At 36.1% G+C, this 20,184-nt stretch overlaps 1 protein-coding gene across 2 annotated transcripts in view; it reads left to right on the top strand.

The window, feature by feature from the left end:
* Positions 1–20,184, top strand: part of DENND2C (DENN domain containing 2C) — an 80,124-nt gene that overhangs the window by 24,739 nt on the left and 35,201 nt on the right. For both annotated transcript variants that reach the window (XM_058538860.1, XM_058538859.1), the window contains exons 2-3: positions 18,485–19,502; positions 20,034–20,170. In XM_058538860.1, coding sequence (XP_058394843.1) covers positions 18,676–19,502; positions 20,034–20,170 — 964 coding nt within the window. In that variant the 5' untranslated portion in view covers positions 18,485–18,675. The remainder of the gene's footprint in view (positions 1–18,484; positions 19,503–20,033; positions 20,171–20,184) is intronic.

Here is a 20,184-nt window from a genome sequence, read left to right as displayed (position 1 = left end):
CCTTAAAGTATTCTAAGATGTTTTCCCATTCTACAAATGGCACAACTTCAAATCATTAGAGATACTTAATAGGCATTGCTAATTTTCATAAACCTTTCTTCTTTATACATTTGATATTCAGGATTTAGTCATTCATTCAACAAATATTTACTGAGGAATTACTGTATGGTGCACACTCTTCTAGGTGCTGGGGATACAGTAGTGAAAAAGCTTATGTTCTAATAGTGGAGACAAACAATAAGTAAACAAATAAATAATAGAATTTCAGGTAAATGATAAGCTCTATGGAGAAAATATAGCAGGTTGAAGGCATAGAGAAATATGTGGGGAAAGAAGCCTTATTTTAGATAAGATGGACAGGGAAGGGGAAAATAGAGTAGAAATCAAAAAATGAGAGAAGGAGAAATGATGGTGATGTGGATTAGTGTGGTAGCAGTGAAGATGGTAAGTGGTCGGTGTTAGAGATATGTTTTAAAGATGGAGCCAATAGAAATTACCATTTGTCCTGGTCACCTCGGGCTGCTATAACAAAAATACCACAGACTTAGTGGCTTAAACAACAAAAATTTATTTCTCACAGTTCTGGAGTCTGAGAAGTCCAAGATCAAAGTGCCATCCAATTCAGTTTCTGGTGAGAGCCCTCTTCGTGGTTTGCAGATAGCTGTCTTCTCATTATATCCTCTCATAGTGGAGAGAAAGATCATCTCTCTAGTGTCTCTTCTTATAAATAAGGACACTAATCCCATTCACGAGGGCTTCACTCTCTTGACCTAATTACGTCCCAAAGGCCCCACCTCCAGATACCATCACACTGGGGATTAGGGCTTCAACATATGAATTTTAGGGGGACACAGACATTCAGTCCGTAACACCATTGGGTTAATTAAGGGATAGCTCCTAGGGTCACACAGCTTTGGCAAATAAAACCTTCAGTAAGTAAGACCCATTAGAATCAGTGAACAGCAAAGAAGAATTGTAGTCATTTGGAAGTTTTTTATGTAAAGTGAATAACCAACCATGTAACACAATCACCAAGTTAGCATTATTCGAAGTCTTTGGCTTGTGCCTCAAAATTCTGAATATAATCTGCATTAAATCAGCTATCATTTTTCATTCTTTTGTTTGAAAAACAACTAAAAAAATTCCCACTACAGATGTTTCGGCAGAGATGATAGAGCTGTTAAAGAATTAAATTTAGTTTTTGAAGAATCTTGCTTTTTGCTTTGTAATTAGGCACAATAACTGCTTGAGAAGTTCATATTGCCTATTATTAGTAATATTAGGGTTTTTAACTTTCTTTGCTATTTTGAGAACCATTTTTAGTTACCTATAAGGCTGTTTCCTCTGATAGGAGTGAGATAAAAGGCTGATATCCTGTATGTGCTTGCTTTGAAGATTTGTTATTCAAGGGACAGTCAGCAAGATGATAAAAGTTTGAAAGGTAGAAGCCAGTTTGATGTATGCTTTTTTTCCTCTATTACTTTGTTCCTTTATCATTTGCTTTAAAATATTTTTAGCCCAATGTAATGCAGAATTTTATGCAAGATTTATTCTTGTGGATTTTATTAAAAATTTGTTTAGAGGCTTTACAAATTACTTTATTAATATTTTAGTTAAATATACTTAATAGAAAATTCAAAAAAGCAAATAACGTGAGCAGTTCAAATTCCTACCCATTGTCATTTTGTTAGTGTTGACTAGCACCACAAATAGTAACAAGGGTCAAATGTTTAAGATATATTTGTGGAGGGAAAAACTTAATATTGAGGAAATTAGGTCCACTAACCTAACTTATTTCTGCAAACTGGTAGTGGTGGAGTATTATTCAATTTTGATATCCAAACCTTGGTTCACTTCTTGAAAGGTCCATTGTTCCTTGGAAGTCTGTTTTGATAACCACCTTGGTAGATTATGGAGCACCACTAAAGGGTTTTAACTGGTTTGTGACTTGATCATATCTAAGTTTTAGAAATAGCACTTTGGCGACAATATTGGAAGGGGGTTGATATTGGAGGCAGGTAGGCAATATAGGAAGCTATATTATGTGAGTTCTAGGAGAAGAATAAGGGCATAAATTAAAGTTGTTGTGATAGGGATAGAAATGAAAAGAGAGACATTCAGGGGATTAGATTGCTGAGGATGTGTACTGACACTCATACACATACAATATTTAAGTAAGTTGTGACAATAATGTCATAGCCATTCTTGGGCACTTACTTTGTACAAGACACTTTTGTATATTATTTCATTTATTCCTTCCACTAATTCAACTGATGAGTGTTATTCCCTTGTTATAGATTAAGGCTTGGATTAGTTAAGAGTGCAAGGCCATACCACTAAGTAAGTTGCAGAAGATTTAAATCCAGATGTCTTTCTCCAAAGCCTGTACTCTGTATCATATACCATGATGCCTTCCTTATAAATTAAATATTGGTCTTCACCTATGTTTTATAACATACCTATTTCTATGGTTTGTCTCATTGATTGCTGAATTGAAAGTATTTATTCTGTTCGTCTAGGAACAGCTTTCCTACATTCAGAGAATCTTCTTGTCTCTTTCCTACACTCCAAAAAAGAGATTTTAAAAAGATTTTTATTAAGGAGGCCAAATATAAAAGGAGCATATTCTCACTCCAGAATCTTTCTTTGCATTCTTAACCCTGTAATAGCAGTCAGTAAGCCACAAATTGAATTACAGTACTTAGGCCCAGAAACTGGCTTTAATAAAAAACCAAAAGCTGGGCCGGCCCCGTGGCTTAGCAGTTAAGTGTGCGCGCTCTGCTGCTGGCGGCCCGGGTTCGGATCCCGGGCGCGCACTGACGCACCGCTTCTCCGGCCATGCTGAGGCCGCGTCCCACATACAGCAACTAGAAGGATGTGCAGCTATGACATGCAACTATCTACTGGGGCTTTGGGGGCAAAAAAAATAAATAAATAAAATCTTAAAAAAAAAAAGGCTGTTTGTTATTAAAATATTTAGATGTATTTTATTCTTCTCTAACAGGAGTTGCCTATTGTGATAATGTATGTTTTTGTATTTTTTTCAGGGGCGTATTTTCTTCTGTGTTGCTATGTAAAAGCCTTTGTTTTTCTGAACAGTTTCAGTGTATGAAGTTGATCTAGCAATAGACTATTCTCTTTAAAGAGTAATAGCCTAATATCCTTTCTTTAAACTCCTTGCTTTGCACTGAAGTGAACTTTAATGTCTCTAGAACAGAGGCTTTCCAAAATATTTTGACCACACCTCACTGTAATAAATACATTTACAATCCATTACATACACCTGAAACAAACATTTCTGAAGCAATACTTGCCCTTACTTACATGCAGTGTATTCTGATTTTTTCTATTCTATTTCATTAAAAACATTTCAAGATTTCTTCATCTAGTTAGGATGTAGAAGGACTTGAAAAACATTTGCTCCCATAGTAACAAGAAAATCCTGGACAAAATAAAAATCAGTTATTTCTCTGGGGTGAGTGAATAACAGTGGACTCAAGGAAATTTTGATGAACTGAATTCCAAAGTGAATTCCTTTATAAGTGAGCAGAGTCACAACTTTCATAGTTGAGGACAAACACATGGTCTGGGTACAAGTAGCCCTGACGCAGATGGTGAGGCTTTATAGAAGCAAGGGGGAAATCAGCTAAGCCTTAGTTAACAGTGTGAACTGTTGGAATTGGAATATGGAGTGAAATTTGGAAGAATCCCAAATACCAAAACAAACCATTTCAAACCAATAATTATCTGCTGTGTCCCCTGTCTTCCAATTTTCACTAAGAAAGCAGCATTGCAGGAAGATATGGGAGGCACAGAGAAGTTATGTTGTCCCATATATTTGTGCCCTGCCAGAGTTGAATCCAAAATTGAACCAAAAATAATTGAAACTGTAGCCAAGCTCTTTCCAGCTCAAATATTGACAAGATTAAAAAGGTAGCAGCTCAGGAGGTTAGAGGTAGCAGCTCAGGAGGTTAGAGGTTTGGCTAATCCCAGGTGAATTCCATGTGATAAAACCTGCTACCCAGCCTCAGCTCAACTTGACTGTGGGAGGAATCTGAGTGATCAGCCCCTCAATCTAATTACCAGACAGAGGAAAGGCATGTAGTCTCAGAAATATGTAAAGCAAAACAAACAAAAGTATATCTTTTCCTCTACTGTTCTTTTATAGGCAGCATCAAGAATATGATTAAAAATTACAAGACACTAGAAAAAAAGAGGAAAATGTGAACCATAGTCAATAAAAGGAATCCTGAAGATCACCCAGTTTGGAACTAGCCAACAAGGACTTTAAAATTATTATCAATGTGTTAAATAATATACAGGAAAAAAATATAACAGGTGAAGAGAATGGAGTATTTCAGAAGAGAAACGGACATGTTAAAAAAAGAACCAAATAGAAAATTTCAACCTGAAAAATACAATATATGAAATAAAAATTATTAGGGGCCAGTCCGGTGGTGCAGGCAGTTAAGTGTGCACGCTCCGCTGTGGCGGCTCGAGGTTCGCCTGTTCGGATCCCGAGCGCACACTGACGCACAGCTTGTCAGGCCATGCTGTGGCAGGCGTCCCATATAAAGTGGAGGAAGATGGGTGTGGATATTAGACCAGGGCCATTCTTCCTCAGCAAAAAGAGGAGGATTGGCAGATGTTAGCTCAGGGCCGGTCTTCCTCACACACACACAAAAATATTAGATGGGCTTAAAAGCAGATTGGCTTTGCTCTGTAGAATGGTTAGTGAACTTGAAGACAGGTCAATAGAATTTATCTAAACTGAAGCAGAGAAAGAAAAAAAAGGAAAAAATAAATGAACAGAGCACAAGTAAAGCTGTGGGATAATATTAAGTAGTCTAACATCTGTGTAGAGTCCCAGAAGAGGAGGAGAAAGATTGAGAGAGGGGGAAGAAAAATGGATTTGATGGAAAACATCAACTCAAGATGTAAGAAGCTCTACAAACCTCAAGCAGGATAAATATAAAGAAAACTACTCTTAGGCTTATCATAGTCAAATTGCTGAATAGCATAGATAAAGAGTAAATCTTAAAAGCAGGTAGAGAAAAAAAGCCACATAACATACTAGAGAACTAACATAAGAATGGCTGCAAATTTCTCATTAGAAACGATGCAAACTGCAAGTCAAAAGAATGACAACCTTAAACTAATTAAAGAAAAATACTATCAACCTAGAATTCTATGTCCAGCAAAATTAACCTCCAAAAATGAAGGTAAAATAAAGTTATTTTAGATTAATGAAAGAAGAGAAAATTTGTTGGCTGCAGATCTGCACTACAAGAAATGTTAAAGGAAGTACACAGAGAACAGCAATTAATTGGAATTTACAGATGAGAAAACTGAAACCCAGAAAGATAAAGTGACTTTCCTAAGGTCACACAGCTAACAAGTTGCAGGGTTAGGACTAAACTCTATTTCTTCTGATTTCTAGTCCAGTGCTCTTTGTTTGGGGAACAGTATAGCATATTGAGTGAGGAAAGCAAATGACATTGGAATACGGTCATGCATTGCTTAACGACGGGGATATGTTCTGAGAAATGCATCCTTAGGCTGTTTTGTCATTGGGTGAACATCATAGAGTGTGCTTACACAAAGCCGTATGGTATAGCCTACTACTCACCTGGGCTACATGGTACTAATCTTATGGGACCACCGTCATATATGCATTAGGTCATTGACTGAAACATCATTATCTGGTGAATATGACCATATTCATATTTAGGTCATATTCAGGTCTGAATCCCAGCTCCACAGCTGTTGGGACCTTGGACTACTGGGAAAGTCACTCATTGCCATTTTTCAGATGGAGAATATGGCACAGAGAGATTAATATCTATTTCATATGGTTGAGAGGAGGATTATGATGTTGGTTAAAGTACCTTCCCCATTGTAGGCATGGAATAAATATTAGTTCTCGTCCCCTCTTTACACTATGCTGCCTGTTTTTTTAATCAATAGAGTTTTTTTGTTGGGGGGGGAGTGGTCATTTTTCCCAGGGATTTTATCTTTCGTCTTATCTCTTTCCTGAAATAAGCCGCCCTTATGACACGTATAGTGATTCTGTTTCCATTTGGCTATGTTCCTTCTAGTAGCTTAGTAGTTGGAATCCTTTTGGCCCCTATTTTCTTCAGATAAACAGGCACTAAACCTGAAACTGGCATTTTAACAACAGGCATCTACAACTAAACCCCCTCTTTTCTCAGAACAAAAGAAGAGCTTAAGGTAAATCTTCAGAGAATACGATAATATTCTTGGGGGTTAGATACATTACTGAGGAAGAAATCTCAGATTATTTAGGTGTTTAAAAATATGGTTGTATGACAGCTTGTTTCACATTTCCTAATCAAAATCTGTTGTTCAGAGAAAAGTAATACTACTACTACAGAATTTAGGCTTGTATACAAAGAGTGATTTTTGTTTAGAATAATTAACATATCTTATCCAACATATATTCACTGTTTCTAAAAGGTCTGGAATTCATTACAAATATGGACCCCTGTTAAGTCCAAAGCTTCCCTTGCCCCCAAGCACTGAGACTTATGTGAAAATTGAATTGAAGATTGTTTTGCTGAAAGTTAGTCAAATTGTCCCAAAAGTGAGATTCACTATGTTTGGATTTTGTTTACTTTAGTAACAAGTTTATTAATACTATTTAATTAAATGATCGTCACTTCATTATTAAGGAAACAGAAGACCAGTAGCACCTCCTCTGAGGGGCAGTAACTTCAACAAAGGAGATCATTTATTTTTACATTTGATATTGACATTGTTTTCCCTTAAAGCCTTCAGATTCAGGAAATTAAATCTTGTTGGCTTTTTTTTTTTTTTTGCATGGGAAACAATTAGAAAACTCAGCGGCTCTGGCCCTGGCAGAGAAAAACAAGTTGAATTTAACTGTTCAAGTTTTTTGTGTGTGTGTGTGAGGAAGATTGGCCCTGAGCTAACATCTGCCAATCCTCCTCTCTTTGCTGAGGAAGACTGGCCCCAGACCAACATCCACGCCCATCTTCCTACACTTTATATGGGACGCCGCCACAGCATGGCTTGCCAAGCAGTGTGTTGGTGCGCGCCCGGGATATGAACCGGCGAACCCCAGGCCGCCGTAGCAGAGTGCTCGCACCCAACCGCTTGCGCGGCTGGGCCAGCCCCTGTCAAGTTTTTAATAGTAGCTATGATATAGAAGAAAACCTTGGGCTTTGTAAGCTGGGCAATTCACTTATCTTCTCTGAGCTTAAGTATCCTCAACCTATAAAAATGTGTGCATTAATATATATCAAGGTTCTATGAAGAGGAAAGGAGGTAGATTAACTGACACTTCTTTGTAACTGAAAATACTATGCAAATTAATGTTGAAGTAAATGGCATGTTTTAAACCTTTCTTAAAAGTTAGGATGATTTTCTCCTTCATATTAAGAGCAAAAATGCGTGGAATTTTCAGAGTATACCAGATATTTTACCTTTCGTCATTTTTTTTTTACTTTTAAAAACTAACTTTATTGAGATATAATTTCATACAATAAAATGCACCTATTTTAAGTGTCTGATCAATTAGTTTTGACAAATGTATACATCTGTGTAACTACTATCCCAATCAGAATATGTAATATTTTCATCACCCCAGAAAGTTCCCTTATAATCCTTTGTGGGTAGTTCACACCCTCCTTCCCTAGGCAACCACTGATCTGCTTTTTTTCCTTATAGATTAGTTTTGCTTGTTATTGAATTTCATACTGCATGTACTCCTTTGTTTCTGCATAATGTTTTTGAGGGACATTCAAGTTATTGTGCATGTCATTAGTTTCTTTTTATTGCTGAGGAATAGCCTAATGTATGGCTATATTACAATTTGCTTATGCATTCACTTGTTAATGGCCTTTCTGTTGTTTCTAGTTTGAGGCTATTCTGAATAAAGCTGCTATGAATATTCATGTAAAAGTATTTGTGTGAACATATTTTCCTTTCATCTGAAATACCTACAAGTGACATTGCTACTTCATATGAAAATCATGTGTTTAATTTTATAAGAAACTGACAAACTGTTTTCCAAAGTACTTGTACCATATTACACCAGCATGTTTTGAGAGTTCCAGCTACTCCAATACTTAGTATTGTCATTCTTTTTAATTTTAGCCATTCTAGTGGGTATGTAGTGGTATCTTGCATTTTAATTTGCGTGTCTTTGATGACTAATGATAGTGTGCATCTTTTCAGATGCTTTATTGTACTTAACAGCTACTCATAAAATCTTTTGTAAAGTATCTGTTCATAGCTGACATATTTTAATTGTGTTGTTTGACTTATCATTCAATCATAATAGTTCTTTATATATTATGGATTTAAGTCCTTGTCAGATATATGTATTGCAAATATTTTCTCCCTGTCTATGGTGTGCTGTTTCATTTTTAAAACTTCTTTAGAAGACCAGAAGACCTTAATTTTGATGAAGTCCAATTTATCAGTTTTTTGCCTTTGTAGTTAGTGCTTTTTGTGTCCTAAGAAATCTTTTCCCTCCCCAAAGTCACAGAGATTTTTTTCTATTTTTGTCTTCTAGAAGGTTTATAGTTTTAGCTCTTAGGTTTAGATTTATGATACATTTCAAGTTAATTTTATAAATGATGTGGGTAAGGGTTGAAGTTCATTTTTCCCATATGGATATCCATTTGTTCACAGGCCATTTATTGAAAAGATTATTCTTTCCCCAGCTTTGTGGATCAATTGACTATATAAGTGTGGGTCTATTTCTGGACTCTGTGCTGTTCTATTGATCCATTTGTCTGCTTTCACTAATACACATTATCTTGATTATTGTAGCTTTAGAATGTCTTGAAATCAGATAATATGTATATGTTGTCCAACTTTATTCTATTTTTGAAAATATTTAGGCTATTCTAGGTCCTTTGCATTTCCATATAAATTTGAGAATCAGCTTGTCAATTTCTACAACAAAGCCTGCTATGATTTTGATTAGGATTGTGTTGAATCTACAGATCAATTTTGAGAGAATTTGATATCTTAACACAATTGGATCTCCTACTAATGTAATATCTCTCTTTATTTAGTTAGTTATTCTTTAAGTTTTTTCTCAGCAGTTTCTTTTAGTTTTCACTGTACAAGTCTTGTACCCCTAAGTATTTCCTGTTTTTTATGCTACTATAAACGTTTTAAATTTCAATTTCCAATTGTTGATTCTCAGTATGTATAAGTATAATTAATTCTTATGTATTGACCATGTATCCTGAGCCTTACTAAATTCTGTGATGAATTCTTGTAGCTTGTAATTATAGATTTCTTAGGATTTTCTACAAATATGATCATGTTTGCAAAAAAAAAATTTACTTCTTTTCCAATCTGAATGCCTTTTATTTCATTTTTCTTGCCTTATTGCACTGATTATGACTTCTCATACACTGTTCAATGACAGTGGTGAAAGAATCCTTGCCTTTTTCCCAATCTTAAAGGAAAGGTATTCAGTCTTTTACCACTTAGTATGATATTAGCAGTAGTTTTTTCATAGACGCCCTTTATCAGGTTGTGGAAATTCAATTTCTAATTTGCTGATGGGTTTTTCCCCCCAATTATAAATGGGTATGAATTTTTTTCACATGTTTCTGTCTGCATCTGTTAAGATAATCATATAGAGTTTTTTTTCTTTATCTCATAAATATGATGGCTTTTAATGTTAAAGCAACCTTGCATTCTGTTATAAACTACTTAGTCATGGCCTAGTATCCTTTTTATATTTATTTATGGATTTTTATTTGCTAATATTTTTAAAATACTTTTGCATTTATGTTCATGAGTAATATTGTTCTGTATTTTTCTTCTCTTGTAATGTCTTTGTCTCGTTTTCTAACAGGGTAATGCTGGTCTCATAAAATGAGTTGGAAAGTGTTTCTTCCTCTGTTTTCTGAAAGAGTTTGTCTAAGATTGATGTTATTTCTTTAAATGTTTAATAAAATTTACCAGTGAAGCTGTCTGGACCTGGAGTATTCTTTATGGGAAAGTTTAATTAAAAATTTAATTTTTGAAATATGTAGATATTCAAAATTCTTGTATCTTCTTGCACCAGTTTTGGTGATTTATATCTTTCAAGGAATTTATCCATTTCATTTAAGTTGTCAAATTTACTAGCATGAATTTATTCATAATAATCCTTTATATCCTTTAGTGTAGGATCTAAAGTGATGCCCTCTTTTTCATTCCTGATATTGCTAATTTGTGCTTTTTCATTTTTTTATTTATTCAGTCTACGTAGAGATTTATCAATTTATTGATCTTTTCAAATTACATTTTTGTTTCGTTGATTTTTTCTCTGTTGTTCATCTATTGCTATTTCATTAATATTCACTCTTTATTATTTGCTTTCTTCCGTTTGCTTTGGGTTTAATTTACTTTTCTTTCTTCTTAAGGGAGAACCTTAAATATTTTTTTTGTTTGTTTGGTTTTTTTCAGATATTAGGTGAAATAATGACACTCAAATTTCACTACCGGGTTGAGGAGAATATAGTATTGAAAAGGATGGTACATTTTGTGCAGGATTGGCAGTAGGATAATTTAAACAAATGTTAAGCTAGAGCATTTAATCTGGAGAGAAATTTAAAATAACTAGAAACCTGATGGGGTAAAATGTGTTCCAATTTAAAACATCAAGGAATAGTATCCTCATTCATTGTTTTTAAACTTTTTTTTCTTTTGTAATATAAGCATTTATTTCCAAATATTTTGGGATTTTTCCAGGTATCTTTTGGTTATTGATTTCTAATTCAGTACCATTGTGGATTAGAGAACATTCTCAGAATGATTTCAGTACTTTTAAATTTATCGTCTTATTTTATGTCCCAGCATATGGTCTTTTGGTAAATGTTCTATGTATACTTGAAAAGAATATCTCTTCTATTGTTGTTGGGTGTAGTGTTCTAAAATGTCACTTAGGTCAAGTTGATTGATATTCAAGTCAAGTGGTATTCAAGTCTTTTATATATTTACTGATTTTCTGTCTATTTTCCTATCAATGAAGAATGATGAAATCTTCACTAAAATTGTGAGTTTGTCCATTTGTTCTTTTAGTTCTGACATTTTTTGCTTCTTGCATTTTGAAACTCTGTTATTAGGTACACGAACATTTAAGATTGTTAGATCTTCTTGATGAATTGACTATTATCTATTTGATATTTCCCTCTTTATCTTTGCTCATATTTTTTTTTTTTTTTTTGTGAGGAGATCAGCCCTGTGCTAACATCCGCCAATCCTCCTCTTTTTTTGCTGAGGAAGACGGCCCTGGGCTAACATCTGTGCCCATCTTCCTCCACTTTATATGGGACGCCGCCACAGCATGGCTTGCCAAGCAGTGCGTCGGTGCGCGCCCGGGATCCGAACCGGCAAACCCCGGGCCGCCGCAGCGGAGCGCGCGCACTTAACCGCTTGCGCCACCGGGCCGGCCCCATATCTTTGCTCATATTTTTGCACAGGAGTCTACTTTTGTCTGATATTAATATAGCCAATCTAGCGTTCTTATGATGATGTTTACTTTAGTGCTTTTATCTCTTTGACAGATCTATGCATTTATATTCAAAACACAGCTTTTATAGAAGCATAGAGTTAGTTTGGTCTGCTTTTATATCAAGTTTGATCATCTTTGCCTTTTATTTAGAGCTTAGTCCATTTACATTTAACATAATTATTGGTATGGTCAGATTTAAGTGTACCATCTTGCTATTCATTTTCTGTTTGTTCCATGTGGTTTTTTTGATTGTTGTTCTTGTGGTTCTTCTTCCTCTCCACACCGCCCCCCATATTGTTTTGCACTAAGTATTTTTTAGAATTCCATTTAATCTTTTTATTAACTTGTTGGCTGTTCCTCTTTTTTCTTTCAGTGGTTGCTTTAGAGTTTACAACATAGAACTTTAACCTATCCCCTTCAAATAATATACTGCTTTGTATATAAAGTGAGAAACTTATACTCTTCTACTTCAACTTTCTTTCCCTCCTTTGTGCTCGTGTCTTACTTTTTACTTCCACATTTTTATAAATTCCACAAGACGTTATTACGTTTACATTAAACAGTCAGTCATCCTTTAAAGAGATTAATAATGAGAAAAATGTGTCTTTTTTATTTACTCGTGTGTACCATTTTTGGTTCTTATTCCTTTGTTCATATCCAGATTTCCATCTGGTATCATTTTTCTTCAACTTGAATAACTTTCTTTACCATTTCTTATAGTGTAAGCAGGGCCAGCTTCATGGGCATACAACCAGTGTAGTTACACAGGATCTCACACTCAGAAGGGCCTTGTGGGGTTTTATGCTCTGTGGTAGCCATCTTAAAATTCTGATAATTTTATCTTTGACTTTGCGTTTTGTAAGTGAAGTCTGATTGGACAATGTAGTGTGCATCAGGGGCTCGGAGCCTCAATTCATGCACATCCCCAGCTCCTGCCGCCTCCCTAGGATGGGTTCTCAGCTGCCCTCTGTCTAGCCTCCTGGCACACCTGGCCCTGCCTGGTTTCCCCTTCCCCACCTACACCTTGTGACCACTGCCACCCTCTGCTCTTGGCAGAAGCCTGGGTATGTGAGGGTTGAGGTTGGGCATGTACACCCCATGGTGTCTTGGGGCAGGGCTTGACAATGGCTGTTTTGCCCCACATAGGCAGTGCCCTGGTATATCTGGTGAGCAGTCGAGTGGAGGCCTTGGTTTTGCAGGAGCAGGTCTATCGCCCACCGCAATCCAGATATCAGGTGTATTCTGGACAGAGATTTAAAGATCTTTGGGGGCTACCTGTTTGTCATGATTGGGGAGGCAAGCCAACGGGATGGGGAGACACCTGGCTATACTTCCGTGGACCCTGCCTCAGCCACAGCACAGCATGTTGGTTTGGTGGCTGGCAAGAAGGGGATTCCAGCAGCCATTAGGCCCAAGTTAGAATGTGTGTGCCCCACATTATAGGGCTGGACTCCCAGGTTCCTGTGAGAATCTGCACTTGCCGCCCACAAGTATCCCTATGCCTGAGAGCATTCTCTTGGTTGGTTCCATGCCAGAGGGGACCTTCTCTTCCTTTTTCCAACCTTACTAAGTCTAGCTGTGTTTGTCTTTTCTGGCCAGCTCGAGGCACCCTTCAGGACAAGCCACAAAATAAGAATTGTTTACTTTCAGTGATTTGGCATATAAGTTAAATGTTCTGACATTTGCATTTAAAATGGCATTGCACAATATGTAGGTGAATGGTAAAACTCATGCTAATAATGTAAATTAAAAATTTTTTTTTTACTTAAAACAACTTTAAATAGTAAATAAGGGCCAGCCCCGTGGCTTAGCGGTTAAGTGCACACACTCCGCTACTGGCAGCCCGGGTTCAGATCCCGGGCGCGCACCGACGCACCGCTTCTCCGGCCATGCTGAGGCCGCGTCCCACGTACAGCAACTAGAAGGATGTGCAACTATGACATATAACTATCTACTGGGGCTTTGGGGGGTGAAAAAAAAGGAGGAGCATTGGCAATAGATGTTAACTCAGAGCCAGTCTTACTCAGCAAAAAGAGGAGGATTAGCATGGATGTTAGCTCAGGGCTGATCTTCCTCACAAAAAAAATGAAAATAAGAAATAAAAAAATAAAAAATATATATTTAAATAGTAAATAAAAAACACCATGACAAGTTGAAAGAGAGACTGCAGGAGAAAGGAAAAGGCTTCATATGTATTTTAAAATATTTTTTCTGCACATTGAACAGGTGCCCCACATTTTCAGTTTACACTGGGACTCACAGACTATGTCACTGGCCCTGAGTGCAGGTCTGCTTTTGACAAATTCTCATAGCTTTTGTTTAACTGAAAATGTTTTTATTTCACCTTCATTTTGAAGGATAGTCTAGAATTCTAGATTCACAGTTTTTTTTCCCTCCAGCACTTTAAATATTTTCCAGGGTTTTGAAGGATACGTCTAGAATTCTAGATTCACAGTTTTTTGTTTTTTTTTCCCTCCAGCACTTTAAATATTTTCCAATGTTTTCTGGTTTACCCTGTTTTCCCTATATGTAATATATATTTTACCCTCTGGACACTTTAGAATTTTCTTTTTATCACTGGTTTTCAGCAACTTGATTATGATTTGCCTTGATAAGGCTTTCTTTGTGTTTATCCTGTTGGGATTTGTTGAGCCTCTTGGATCTACAGGTTTAGAGTTTTCATCAAATTTAGAAAAATTTCAGCTATTATTTCTTGAAATATTTGTTCTCTGCCTCCCCACCTTCATTTCTGAGATTCTCATTATATGTTAGGTAAACCACTTGATATTGTCCCAGTGAGGGTCTGTTTTTTTGTTTTTGTTTTAGCCTCTTCTCTCTGTGCTTTAGTTTTTGTTTTTGTTAGTTTCTGTTGCTACTTGTTGAACTTCAGGGATCATTTCTTCTGCAGTGTCTAAAATCTGCTGTTCAACCCATTCAGTGAATTTTTTCTTTCAGTTCGGATATTTTTAAGCTCTAGAAGTTGTATTTGTTTTCTTTTTCATATCTTCCATTTCTCTACTTGTTATGTTCATGTTTTCCTTTAAGTTTTTGAATGTATTTAAAATATCTGCTTAAAGTCCTCGTCTGCCAGCTCCATCGTGTCTGTCATTCTTCTATTTCTTTTGACTGATTTTTCTCCTGATTATGGATCTCATTTTCAGACCTCTTTGCATGTTTAGTAGTTTTGATTGGATGCTGAGCATTGTAAATGTTACATTGCTGAGTCACTGGATTTTGTTGTCTCCATGTAAAAATTACTGAGTTTTGTTTTTGTGGGTACTTAACTTACTTATGAATCAACTTGATCCTTTTGATCCTTTTTTAAAGCTTTGTTAGGGTGGCTGTAAAGTAGCCTTCACTCTAGGGCTAGTTTAGTTCGACTGGTAAGCCATGACCTCCAAATGTCTCCACTGAATTGCCTGGGTGTTCGGCAAGGCTCCTCCTCTGTAGATCACTGAAAGTTGAACGTTTCCCAGAGCTCTGTGAACTCTGGGTATTAATCAGCTTATAGGTCCCCTGTAGTTGTTCTTTCCCCAGTAATTTGTTGACCAGCCTTGTGCAGTGTTTACCCTATGCGTTAGCAGCTTAGTCTTCAGCCCAAGACTCCAAGGGATCCTGTGTAGATTTCTGAAGCTGTTTCTGTGTTATACTTCCTCCTTTCTGATACTCTGCCCTGAAAATTCCGTTAACCTCAGCCCCTCCAAATTCTGATCTCTTTGTCCTTAACTCAGCAAGGTTACCATGTGGTATGCTATTTTCTGGAAAGAGCCTCCGGGGCGAAAGCTGGACCATCATAGCGCCCGCCTCATTTGTTTTTCTTCTTTCAGAGATCACAGTCCTGTGCTGTCTGTTATCTAATATCTGAGAGCTTTTATTTTTTTTAATATAAGTCCAGTTTTATAGTTGTTTATGTTGGGAAGGAAAGTCTAGTCCAATTACTCCATCATGGAGTGGTGAGTGGGAGTCTTCCTGGTCCCTTTCATCAGTTTTCTTTCTAACTGAGGTAAAATTCACTTAACAAAAAATTAGCCATTTTAAATTGTACCCTTTCATCAGTTTTTAAATCAGCTTTTAGAATGTTCCAAATTCTTCCTCTTTTGCTGGATATTTATATTTAATCAAATAAAATATTTTAAAGGATTTGGAGTGAGGAACTTTCCCTGTGTAAGACTTGAGTTAGTAAAATAGAGCATCAGTATTCTCTTGCCCAAAGAGAATTTCACTCACTTGAATGAATTCAGATTGGTTTCTTTTAATATACTAAAAACACAGAATCCTATATCTGATAGGTTATATTATAAATTACATTTTAAACTGATAAACTACAGTTGATGTATATCTTGGATGAAAGTAAATACTCAGAAAAGCAATAGAAATAAAAACAAAGGGACATGATTAAGAATTACCTCTTTGGGAACAAAGACCAGAAATCCAAGTTTGATTAGTACCCTTTACTCCAAGCATTCTGTTTTATTATACTTTTAAAATCACACTTAATTTCTCTTATTTGTACTACTTTTGCTCACCTGAGGAACTGAATGACTGTTGCTGTTTCTTCTGTTGAGATTGCCTGTTGTGGTTATTGTGTGCTCTACCTTCTCTTTTTGTGAGTCCTGCCTGACTTCAATAGTCTTTAATAGTTTGGAGGTCTTTGAGTCATATTTTGGTATTAAAAGAAGAAACAAAACAATTTTAGAAACTGTTGAAACTAGTATGCTTTCTCAACCTGTGCTTCTGTTAGAACTTTTGAAGCAAGCTTGACAAAAGCAATCTCCAGGGACAAATACGTGAATAAATTGGCTTTAGGGAGTTTTCAAAAGATGAAGCTTGGGAGACATCTAGGCCTTGAAAGCTGGGTCGGCACTTAGGGGTTGGGATGTCCACCGAGAGTAGAGGTCAAGGCAAGAGACTAGGGAGGTGAGGGATGGGATAGAAAGGATCTGGAAGGCTAGGAGAGCCACGAGGGAGGAGGTTCTGGGGAGCAGGGTGGCTCAGAATTTAATTAGGTTAAAGGGACAGTCAGACATGAGATGCCTGTAAGAAAAAAAACTGAGGCAACTCTTGGTTTGGTGAGCGATTCTTTTTTTTTAGATAGGACAAAATCACAGCTTGTATGTAAGAATAAGCAAGCCACGTTATAAAGAGTTTACGTTAACTTGGCAGAAATTGGAACTGTGAAATCAGATATAAAGACAGATTCTCTGTACTACCAGTACCGGCATTGGTCTAGTTAGAATGCATTAAAACTTTTGGTTTTGAAGAAGTTTGTCCATTTTTTGAAAGCTACAATGTATTAATACGTGCATTTAGGCGCAAGTAACATTTCTCTTATTATAATACCTACCTATGTTAGGAGTTTATGTTGCTTTGCTACTCTGTTGCTACTGAAATACCATCAATACACCTCATTTATATTTGTATGTGAATTCTGTAGATTAAGCCATTTGTTGCCAGTAATTTTCAAGTTAAAAATTTTTTTAACACTAGCCATTTTCATATTTTTCTTCTCAGTTTGACTCGTTCATACTTAAAACACATTAACCAGGGAATAGTAAAGAATGAGTTCACAAGGACTGCCAAAAACCTCTTCTAGGCTCCCAGGAGAGAGAAAAATACTCCCATCTTGTTATAGTAAAAAAAACCTGAGTCTCAAGGACACCCCCAAATCCTTGGGAATCCTCTGTAAACATCAGAAGCAAGAAAAGGATTTTCAGAGTTTTAATAATGAACAACAGCTCATTGTATCTTCAAATTCTATGCGTTAGTCTTTTATAAAGAGTCCTGCACAATAGCTTTGATATTTTGGGGTTTTTGTTTTGTTTTTTCCCACCCACGTGGGTTTAATTTCTTAAAGTTTTTTAGAATGATTTTCTTTATATCAGACCCTGATCAAAGTTCATTTGCTGGCAAAGACTGTTTTCCTACCAACTTGTAGGAATGGTTTAAGTGAAAGTTGATGGAAGCCCTGATGAGCAGTTCCTCTGCCTAGAGTAAATTTTGTGTGTGTTGTGTATATATCAGTTTTGGTTAGCTACGCTGACAGAGCTAGGCCAAGATAGTTTCCTGCCTGTTAATCAAGGCCACACAGACACAGCTCAAGGAAGGATGACCCCTGCCTCAGGAAGTTTTGAATCAGCCACTATTTATAACTACTATATAGTAGAACTTGAGATCAGTTCTTTACCCAGTTGATAGGAAAAGTTCTCTGCCAAATTTTGCATTTGAGGAAACAGTTTATGGGCCTAAATGAGTGAAGCCTCTGTGTGAAAGGAAGGAATGTGACAGTGACTGTAAGTATTTTTGCTGATTTGGGTCAAGGGTGTGGTGGCAGAGGTGTAGGAAGTTGTCAGTGACAAAATAGGTTATTACATTTTAAAGCAATTGATGGTTAATGGCACCTTGGATTGTCTTTAGCACTCTGTGTATGGACTCCTGTGTTGCTAATAGTATAGTTGAAATAAGGGTATGTGATGGACTGACATTATCTCTCAACATAGGACAGGAGGAGGAAATTAGCTATTGTGTTTCCAGACTAGGCTCTTCCTCTGGATATATACATAAACCTTTTGGTTATTTGAGATGTATTTCTGTATATGTATGCTTTTTATAATACTCTGTTGGTCCTTGTTTCATTAAGAGAAAGTTTCATAAAGAATTCATTTGTTATGAAATAATATTGTATACTACTATATGTAATCTCTTATAAAACCTCATTCTGCCTAACTTTAGGAAATTAAATATGGCAGAACATTAAAGCAGACAATTAGAGAAATACCACAAGTAGTATTTTTTTCTATGTTATTACATCACCATCTTAGGAATGCCTTTATGGAGTTGAATTACTTAATGGATTACAGGTATGTTTTTACATATGCAATGTAAATGAATTATTTAGGGATAGGTGGGCAATGTTTTAGTGGAGTTTAAATTAGGAAATTATAAAACCATGTTAACATTCTTATCTCATTTTAATAGGATTATTCAAGATAAAGTTGTAGCCGTTTTCAACAAGGATCAATGATCAAAATTGTTCTTTTTAAGAAGAAATTCCCAAGTTAAAGATGAAAGGAAAATACTGGAATTGTTTGGATTCTAACTGACGAGATAAAGAATATAGTATTTCACAGTTACTTGTAATGGAACCTTAGTAAAATTCATCACTTGTCATGCACCCAACTGGGAACATGGATGTTGGTTTTTCTCGTTCTTCCATTCAAACACTGTCAAGAAGCCACTGCAAAAACATCAAACAAAAAATTTCTCAATGGGAAGGAAGAACTAATGGTATATCTAATCCAGATAGGTGGCATCCAAAGGACTTTGGAGTGAGATATAATAACCGTCATCAAGAGATTCTTCTTAAGAAAAATCCTGTTGCTGAGGGAAAGAGCAGAAAGTTGGATGTAACCAACTCTCAAAATGTCGATCTAGATATTAATGAAGATGCCAAAAGCCACGATCAAAGTGAGGATGAAAGTGAGAAACGTGAATATGATGATACATGCTTCTTTAAAAATAAATCAGAATCCGATTGGGTATGTTCTCAGGTCAAACAAGTTGAAAGCTGGAAAGATGTTGTTTTGGATCCAGAGACTTCATTACCTCCAGGAAATTTCTATACCTCACAAATATTGTGGAAGAAAATAGAAGCACTTCCCCCAGATAAAGTCTTAAATTTGGCTTTAGAACATTGTGACTCTTCAGAAAAAGAACTGGATTTCAGAGTTCTGGATGGTTCATATGGAATAACCAAGAGCTTAGAAAATATTTACTCTGAACCTGAGGGACAAGAAAGTGGACTTTCTATAAATCCTTTGCCAAAACCTCGTAGGACATTCAGATATTTATCTGAATCTGGTGTTATGCCATATAAAGAAAGAAACTGTGACAGAAAATACTGTGAAAATAATTCTTGTGCAGAGTCATCTTTGGCCTCTTCTGGGGACCCTGAACCAAAGAAATATGGCGGAAAAATCAAAGGGAGATCTAAAAGGTATGTTTGTATTTGCTAGGTAATGATTTGCAAATATTTTCCTTACAGAACTATTGAGCTCCTTTTCAAACCAATTTCCATTTCCCTGTGTGAGTTACAGCCCTAATTTAATTATACAGATGTTTATTAACCCGCGGGAAAAATACGTTCAAGAGAAAATAGAAGTATAGGTAATTTCTAAGACAATCTACTGACATAAAAGCATCAGAACAACTTTCATTTTATACCTTTAAGGATGTGTAGGGAAGCAAGTACATTCTTCTCCCTCATTTAGGGCATACTGGCCCTAGCCTCACTTTTTATTAGAGAGTGAATTTAATAAAGATACCCAGTGAAGAACATGAATGTAATTGGCTAAAAGCCTCCAATTTTCTCATGATGCATTTAGGGCGCCAGCCTCATTGTTTATTTTTAGGTATCTGATAAAACATATTTGCACACAAGTCCTTTACCTATCGATTTCTGTCTGTCAATTTAAAGAAGACTAGAATTTTAAAAGATACACCTTTAAAATATATCTCCTTTCTTAAGGAAATCTTTTGAATTTGAGGATATTCAGCACTTTCGAAATCGAAACTCACAGAAGATTGATGAAGAACTTGGAAGAAATTCTGGCTCAACACTTTATTACACACAGTCTGAGGACAATATCTATGAGGATATCATATGTAGGTGTCCACAA

This window comes from Diceros bicornis, chromosome 4 (genome assembly GCF_020826845.1).
Source record: "Diceros bicornis minor isolate mBicDic1 chromosome 4, mDicBic1.mat.cur, whole genome shotgun sequence".
NCBI lineage: Eukaryota > Metazoa > Chordata > Mammalia > Perissodactyla > Rhinocerotidae > Diceros > Diceros bicornis.
Note: the sequence above shows the minus strand (reverse complement) of the source record. Positions and strands in the feature narration are given on the sequence as shown.